This window comes from Petromyzon marinus, chromosome 27 (assembly GCF_048934315.1).
Source record: "Petromyzon marinus isolate PM22_M1 ecotype Great Lakes invasive population chromosome 27, UKy_Petmar_22M1.pri1.0, whole genome shotgun sequence".
In the NCBI taxonomy this organism is placed as follows: Eukaryota; Metazoa; Chordata; class Hyperoartia; order Petromyzontiformes; family Petromyzontidae; genus Petromyzon; species Petromyzon marinus.
In genome coordinates this window covers 11993191-12002250 of record NC_133693.1, presented here as the reverse complement: position 1 = coordinate 12002250, position 9060 = coordinate 11993191, and the positions used below count along the sequence as shown (strand labels likewise).

The 9060-nt window shown below is 46.0% G+C and overlaps 1 protein-coding gene across 4 annotated transcripts in view; it reads right to left on the bottom strand.

Annotated features, from left to right (window-relative positions):
* Positions 1-2151: 2151 nt before the first annotated feature.
* The window catches only part of LOC116946531 (zinc finger transcription factor Trps1-like), a 43765-nt gene continuing 36856 nt past the window's right edge, over positions 2152-9060 (bottom strand). For all 4 annotated transcript variants that reach the window (XM_032961501.2, XM_076070131.1, XM_032961502.2 and 1 more), the window contains exon 7: positions 2152-6534. In XM_032961501.2, the coding sequence (XP_032817392.2) occupies positions 5656-6534 (879 nt within the window). In that variant the 3' untranslated portion in view covers positions 2152-5655. The remainder of the gene's footprint in view (positions 6535-9060) is intronic.

Below are 9060 nucleotides of genomic sequence, written 5' to 3'. Positions count from 1 at the left end.
TATCTCATGCGGTGACTACTGCGGATGTAAACCACGTGCGTCGAAGTATGCTCGAATGAACATTATGAGACCTCCTTTGCCAGAAACAAGATATAGTAATAGCCAGTTAAAAGGGTAAAACCTATTACTATATGCTCAAATTCTTTCGCACCGTACATAACCAACCGTGCTGATCAGAGGTGCGGGATAAGGACAACAAACTAAACACCAAAAGTAAGAAATGAGTTTTCAATCCAGATTTTAAAGTTCATAGCCACCAGCGGGCTTATTAATATCGGAAGAGCATTCCAGACGGCCGCAACAGCGCATCTGGGGATGATGCATCGTGAACATCGTCGTCCACTCCGGCAAAACACGTGGCAGGACCCTCCTGAAAAAAAGGCCTGAGACTCAGTGAGGCTCTCCTGGTTAAAGAGTAATACGTGTTTATGCGTGTGCATGTGGGTAGCGGTAGCGCAGTGGTTAACGTGCTGCGCCAAGAACCAGGCGCACCGAGTTCGATTGCCGCTCACGGACAACACCGATGACGACTATCTGAATAGATTCAGGGCCTTCCCGAAGTTGACTCAGCCTCAAATGAGTACCTGGTGCGGTGTGTAATCATCGCCATTCACGAGACAAATTTGTACTTGGTGCGGTGTGTAATCATCGCCATTCACGAAACAAATCAGTACCTGGTGCGGTGTGTAATCATCGCTATTCACGAGACAAATGAGTACCTGGTGCGGTGTGTAATCATCGCCATTCACGAGACAAACGAGTACCTGGTGCGGTGTGTAATCATCGCTATTCACGAGACAAATCAGTACCTAGTGCGGTGTGTAATCATCGCCATTCACGAGACAAATGAGTACTTGGTGCGGTGTGTAATCATCGCCATTCACGAGACAAATCAGTACCTAGTGCGGTGTGTAATCATCGCCATTCACGAGACAAATGAGTACCTGGTGCGGTGTGTAATCATCGCCATTCACGAGACAAATCAGTACCTGGTGCGGTGTGTAATCATCGCTATTCACGAGACAAATGAGTACTTGGTGCGGTGTGTAATCATCGCTATTCACGAAACAAATCAGTACCTAGTGCGGTGTGTAATCATCGCCATTCACGAGACAAATGAGTACCTGGCGCGGTGTGTAATCATCGCCATTCACGAGACAAATCAGTACCTGGCGCGGTGTGTAATCATCGCCATTCACGAGACAAATCAGTACCTAGTGCGGTGTGTAATCATCGCCATTCACGAGACAAATCAGTACTTGGTGCGGTGTGTAATCATCGCCATTCACGAGACAAATGAGTACCTGGCGCGGTGTGTAATCATCGCCATTCACGAGACAAATGAGTACCTGGTGCGGTGTGTAATCATCGCCATTCACGAGACAAATGAGTACCTGGCGCGGTGTGTAATCATCGCCATTCACGAGACAAATCAGTACCTGGCGCGGTGTGTAATCATCGCCATTCACGAGACAAATCAGTACCTAGTGCGGTGTGTAATCATCGCCATTCACGAGACAAATCTGTACTTGGTGCGGTGTGTAATCATCGCCATTCACGAGACAAATCAGTACCTGGTGCGGTGTGTAATCATCGCTATTCACGAGACAAATCAGTACCTGGTGCGGTGTGTAATCATCGCCATTCACGAGACGAATCAGTACCTGGCGCGGTGTGTAATCATCGCTATTCACGAGACAAATGAGTACCTAGTGCGGTGTGTAATCATCGCCATTCACGAGACAAATCAGTACCTGGTGCGGTGTGTAATCATCGCCATTCACGAGACAAATTAGTACCTGGTGCGGTGTGTAATCATCGCCATTCACGAGACAAATGAGTACTTGGTGCGGTGTGTAATCATCGCTATTCACGAGACAAATCAGTACCTGGTGCGGTGTGTAATCATCGCTATTCACGAGACAAATCAGTACCTGGTGCGGTGTGTAATCATCGCCATTCACGAGACAAATGAGTACCTGGTGCGGTGTGTAATCATCGCCATTCACGAGACAAATCAGTACCTGGTGCGGTGTGTAATCATCGCCATTCACGAGACAAATCAGTACCTGGCGCGGTGTGTAATCATCGCCATTCACGAGACAAATGAGTACCTGGCGTGGTGTGTAATCATCGCCATTCACGAGACAAATGAGTACCTGGCGCGGTGTGTAATCATCGCCATTCACGAGACAAATCAGTACCTGGTGCGGTGTGTAATCATCGCCATTCACGAGACAAATCAGTACCTGGTGCGGTGTGTAATCATCGCCATTCACGAAACAAATCAGTACCTGGTGCGGTGTGTAATCATCGCCATTCAAGAGACAAAAGCGACCGGGTGTAATGCTGGCAACCCCACCCCCCTGGTGTGGCCTTCCGGCCTTCATTGGCGCTCGCTAACAGCACTTGCCCCAACAGTCAGTCACGGCCACAGGGGTGATATTTGTCTTTGTTACGCACAAGGATCATTCTTTAGCATCAAGTGTAATTTGTTGTTCCGCGAACACCGCGCCGATTCTCAAGGACTTCTCAGGAGGGATCTGCATTGCGATGCTTGGCCAATTCCTTAAATTGCTCTCCCTTCCTTACCCATCACTCTCATGTGTGCTCTTTAGTTTATTGCCTGGGCAGCAATGCCTCCCGGATGGGACGAGTTTTGCGCTTACTTTTTGTCGGTTTGCGAAAAACCGTGTTTTGAGTTCAAGCATGACAGTGCAAACAGATCACACAAGTGACATTTTTAGTTTAATAAAAAACGTTTTTAATTAACATATTGTAAATCCTACAGTACTCGACAGGCACTGTTAAGAATAAACAAAAGCATTAAAATGTTTTCAACATTTGACACGTATTACACTAAAAAGTTAGAAAGAAATGCTGAAAATGCACCAAGCAGCTGCAATAACGGAGAGTACCTTTCGGGGGGGGGGGGGGGGGAAGAGACCAAGCCAGCTTGCATTAAAACAAACACTTCCTCTGTGCAAAAAAAAATAACAAAAGAAGTAAAATACAGTATACTTTACGTAGCTAGTATTTTGAAAAGTATGTACTCTACGCACATCAATATAAAGTAATCGCAACTGCAATGTGTGTGTGTGTGCTTTTAACCAATGTAACAACAATTCCCTCCCTATTGCCGCACGTGGTCCGTGTTAGAATCTATACGGCAGACCCCCCAGTGGGTCTCAATTCAAACTACAATCCAGTATGTATCGCCAATTGTGTAAACATGGCACATGCATACATATCAGGTATATATATTTTTTTAAACGTTAAGACTGAGAGGCAATACAATATGAATGTAATAAAATGTTATACATATGTTATTCTGGGCTCAGGATGAAGATATACACGGAGTCTTATTTATTAAAATACAACTGATGTGCGTGTATTATTTTGCAATGGTGACATGCATTCCACGAGAACTTGCAGATTTTGAAAAGTGAATGTTTGGAATGTTGAGAGTATTTTGTGCTCAAAATACAGGCTTCAATATATATGTTGAATGTGCATTTTGTTTTTTACACATGCATATCGATATATATAGTAAAACAGTCATGTGCACTATAGACCAGCTAAACTTAAGATTTGCTTAAATAAATATTGGTATGTCAAACGGCAGAAATATCAAAGGGGCCTGTATTTTGGCAATAGCATTACAAAATAATTTAGTTCCAAAGACATGCTTTTGAACAGCAGTACAAAATCTGTGGAAAAATGTGGATTGTTTTAAAGATATATATAAAAACTAAATATGTATATATTTTAATACATTGTACAGTGCAATCCTGTTGCATTTTCATGTGAATACGTTCATTTGCATATACTAAATGTTTTCCTTGCACACTGTAAACTTCGTATAATTGTCTGCTTGAGTAAATTCCTACAAAATAACTAAAAAAAAACAGATATGCTTCAACCACAAGGAGGGGATGAAAAAGATATTGATTGGCAAGTTAAGCTTGAGTGATCGCTGCAGAAGATGCTATTTCACCAAATTCAAACCGATCGCTCTCCATCTTAAATGATAACAGAAGAGCAATACTTTGCGTGGCTTTGGGTACTTGTAAGCAAGTGTAACGTATAACGATCGACTTCTTAACGTGTTGTCACCGGACGTTAAATGCAGCCGTTTGCGTTTGCATTACACTCTTGCCAAATAACGATGATCGATTTTTTTTTGCATTGCATTTGTATTCCCTGTACAACAACAACAAAACAAGCACACAGGGCGGCAAAAAGGTTCTGGTGCCTTTCGGCAAATGTGCGTAACGCAAAAAAAACCACAGCATTGCCCGTCGGCTAAATTACACGCGACTGCTAGCACGCATTTGACTACAGCACGCGGGAGACTCGGGCACCGTCACCAGCGAGAGAGAGAGTTCAGGGAGGATGCTGACAAGCACTCAACAACGTGCTCAGCACTCACGATTCTCGCAATTACTTCCACCCCAAAAACGGCATGGACAGCACGTAACATCATCCCTTACCTGTCGCGGTTGTAACAGGCCCTTGCGCAAGTATTCGTGCGAACAAGCGACCACTGTGCATCACGTGAACTATAGCACGAAAAAAATCCGGTTCATTAGCATGCTTACTTCTAAAGAGTACAAATAGTCAACGGGGCCTTAGCTCACACCGCCGCCACAAGAGCGACGGGCTGCGCACGTACAAGCACAGAGGCCCACGGTGTGCAAAGCGGAGAGGTGGGCGGGCGGGCGGGCGGGCGGGCGGGCAGGCGGGCACCCCAGTACGAGCTCGTGCGAACCATTGGCAACTGCAGTCGGGGGCAGCGTCCCACGATACGCACGTACAAAAATAACTGTGACGGCGCGCGCGAGCGCTCTTCTTCTCTCGTGGCCAAACAGTGTTACGCACGACAACACGAGCGGCCCCTGCCGATCGCCGAGTTCGGCCCCGATCAGCCGTGCTGTGGTGATACAAAGACAATTCTCAAAGACGGCTTTCGCTGTCCTATTTTGTAAACTCCCATCGAGAGCAGTATTGACCCAATATGCTTTACAAAGGCACTGGTAACTCTCCATTCACTCGCAGAATGGCATTCGTGGCAGCTGCTACTGCCTACAGCCGCATCCGAAAAAATGTTGATATTTAGCAAATCATTGTTTTAATGCAATACATTGGTAACTGAAGCCTTATCGCCCAATCGGGCGCAGCGGTATCTAGCGATGCTGAATTCTTAAAGTAATGTTTTGTTTAACGGTACAATGTATCAATTCTAATTTTCGTTAAAATTAATACTTGACAAATCTTGAATAGCTGCCATTGCGATGAGAGCCAACTCTTACAAATGCAGAAGCGGAGTGCAAGTTGAATCTGCAATTATCCAACAAAATACTTGGATGTTTGCAAAAAAAAATATACAATTTAGGGGAATTTCAAAAGATGCCCGTACAAAAGTGGCCAATTTAGTGTCGATTTATTTGACGGTTGCTCTACCAATTACCTCGCGCCGTCTGAAATGGGCATAACCTTAAAAAGCAGGATTTAAAGGCAGGATTTCATATTCTTAGTTCTTTCGTGACTTTACCGAAAGAACTAAGAATATGAATTACTGCAGTCACGAAAGCTTTAAATCAAAATTTAAAGCAGGATTTGTCAAGTAAACCCGAACGAGAAGCCGTGTCCTTTTCACTGGCTGCCAGGCCTCTGCGGCAAAGGCACCGCAGGCGAGGTCTTGTGCAGGCCACGCTGGATGTGCACGGTGAAGTCGTATTTATCGAGACACTTGTGCTGGCAAATGCTGCACTGGAAGGGGCCCTCGTCCCCGTGGCAGCTCATGTGCAGGGTGTGCAACACTTCGTCCTGGAAGATGATCCCGCAGCGAGCGCACTTTGTCGAGCAGCCGTCCTGCGTGCCCCTCTCCACCGTCCTCGGCCGCGATGCGGCAGGCGGCGGCGGCGGCGGTGCCGGAGCCGCCGAGCCGGCGGGCCGGCTCTCCCGCCTGGCCGCGGCAAAGGATCTCGCCGAGACGCCCCTGTCGGGCGTCGACGTCTTCCTTTTCTTCACCACGAGATCGAGGGGCCCGTCGCTCGCCCCCGCGCCGCTCAGGTGAGCGCCCAGTCGGTAATAGGAGGCGTACGCCTCCCAGTCCGAGAGGTGCATGGGTGCCTGGCCGGCCGGAAATCCGCCAACGTAGCTCTCCGGGTTGGCCGCCATCATCATCCTGTACTTGCTCCAGAGTCGCAGCCACTCCCCGTTGAGCGGGTAGATGGTGCCGGACAGGGCTGCCTGCAGGGCGGCGGTGGGGACAGCGCCGGCGGCCGTGGAGGCGTACTGGTACTTCTCTATGGGGCTCCCCGGCGGGGTGCAGTGTGGCCGGTGAAGGTACTTCTCGATGGGACTGCCCCGAGACAGAGACTCGCGCTCCTCCAGCGGGCTCACGTAGCACACGCGCCCCAGAGGGTGCTGCCTCTCCGCAGGGGCGGCGGAGTCCGTCCGTGCCTCCCGCCAGTTCGGAACGCCGTCGCCGTCGCTCGAACCTCCGTGGAACGGGTCTGGCTTTGTGCTCTTGAAAAGCGGAAATGTTCCAAAGTTAGCACACAAGTTGGAAAAATGTTAAGCCTCAACTATAAATGCGGACATTCGCGGCATCACGTAAACTTGATTAACACACAATGAGGTGCACTAATGATTGCGATTTCATCTAGCAAATACAGAAATGTGAAACGCAAATACAGGGGGCTTCAAAAAAATGTTAACACTTGGGAGAATTTGCAACAACACCACAATAAATGTGCTGCTGCCTCCGGACTCTGGAGACCACCTGGAGAAGATTCCAGGTCACGTGTTGACAGTGATGGCGAACAAGAGACTCTTTGACTTTTTGAAGCTATTAACATAATTCTGTTATCATGTTATTACAGTGTATAATCGGTTATTTTTCCGTTAAAAACGAAAGTCCCACATAAGTGTTTCCTTTTTTTTAAAGCACCCTGTTCAGCGTGTCCTTGAAATAATGTTAATGGCTAGAATGGATTTTTGAAAGAGAAAGGTCAAAAGTGAACAATGCGCAAAGCAGCACTGCTTAGTCCTGTCAGCCGTGTCTCCATGCTATGTCAGGCAGCGCCAGGCCAGTGCTGCACAATGCAGAAACTACTGCAGCATTGGGCTTGCAGGCTTTATTTGGGATTTTAAGAAGTGTTTTTACGCCATTGCTTACTATACAGGCGGTGCATCGCTTTTACGACACACTGCAATCCTGGAAACGTGTGTCGTTGTAAATCGAGACCCCTATTTTCCCATTAAAAACAGCAGAAACATCACCCGTTTTTTTTTTACTTTTTATACCAGTCATATTTAGCAAGAGTTTAATCGGTAAAAAAAAATCCACACAAAGAACCACTTGATAATAACAAAAGCTCCACGCCGAGTCACTTTGGAAAACCAGACCGGCTCTGTTCAAATGTGTCGCAAATAAATCCTCCGCGTCGTCAATATATCCACGATGGTGTTATGTCAATGTCGTAAATGTGGATTGGACCGTCGTAAACCGGACACCGGCGATATAAATAACATTACAAACTGCGAATGGGCAAATGTTGTGCTTGTGGAAATTAACGGGGTTATGTTAAGGAAATATTTTGAGGACAGGCCGCAGACTGAGTGCACACCAGTGGCAAGGTTATTGTACGCCATCGGCATGTGTCTCTCCACCGCTGTAAAAAAAACACCACAAGGGTTTCCAAAGAGAGAAAACTCCTCTTCATAACAGAGGTTTTTTTTTTGGGGATTAGATTGCATAAATGTAAATGTGTCGTTAAACTCGCCACCACCTGACACAGCCAATTCGTAAGGTTTGTCACGTAAACAAAACGTGCTAATCAGTCACTCGTTCAGCACGCCGGTGTGTTGGAGAGTGAATTCCTCTTATTTGTGCATTGGCTTATCCGCCGAGGAGACTGTGCATGAATCGTGTATATATACGGAGGATTATTTTCCCCGTACGATGATTTTTTTTTGCAGTGAGCTGGAGGCTTCCCTGGGCTGCTTGCGAAAGCCATGAGATCCTTGGTAATGACGTAACATTGGGTAAGGAGACGATTTTGAAGGGGGAACCACGTTTTAGAAACTTGCAGCTGAAACTCATGGGGCTGGGATAAATCAATTATGTGAACTCTTGTCACTGGACCCTACCCCCTGTATGTGCCTCTGAACACAGTTCTGTATTTGGCAAAGGAGGAAATTTATCATGAAAATAGTTTCCGAATTAGAAATGCACAGCTTGTTGTCCAGAACCACACAGAGAAGAAGAAGAATTCTCAACACCGATCAAACTACCAAATCCTTGTGTTTTGTCAAAAATAAGTTCAACAAACATACATCATCCAAAATGTTTGGCTACTACTTCCAGGTTCACCAGCACAAGATATTTACATAAACCTTGGCCAATTAGGAACTCCCTTCTCAACCAAAAACAGGAAATATTAAACAGAAGCGAGACCATAAATCGTGCAACACTGAGGCCGCAAGCAACCAATAGCCCACAAATAAAATAACATGAAAATTGGACCTATTTGAATAATATAGTTGTAACATATGAAAGATGGAAAGTTTCCACATAAAATAGCACTGTAGAGAGTTTTATTAGGATTCCGACACTCCTTCAGACTAGGGCCAGGAATCCAACCACTGCAGTTAATTTAACACGAGTCACTGCATAAGTAAAACAGAGATCCATTATACAAGCAAAGCATGAAAAGAGAACACGTGTAAGAACAGGATTAAAAAAAGACCAATTGGTAGATAAATGCAACAGATTCAAAGACGCTCTACAAAATTACATTTAATTTAATACCACACCATCAAAACCCATTCAGAATACCCTCAAAAACCCTTAGCAAATAGGGGATATCACCACAATTTACCAACTCGTGTCCCCTCTGCACAGCTGTGCTCAGAGTGGCTGACAATGCTACTGGCCAATCAAATGGGTGTCTTTCAATTGGCGTCTAACCTCTGCAACGACCTTTATTGATGAGGTGATCAGACCAAAGCAAGCTGGATCTCCAAACTCGTAGAGCTGTTTTAACCCCC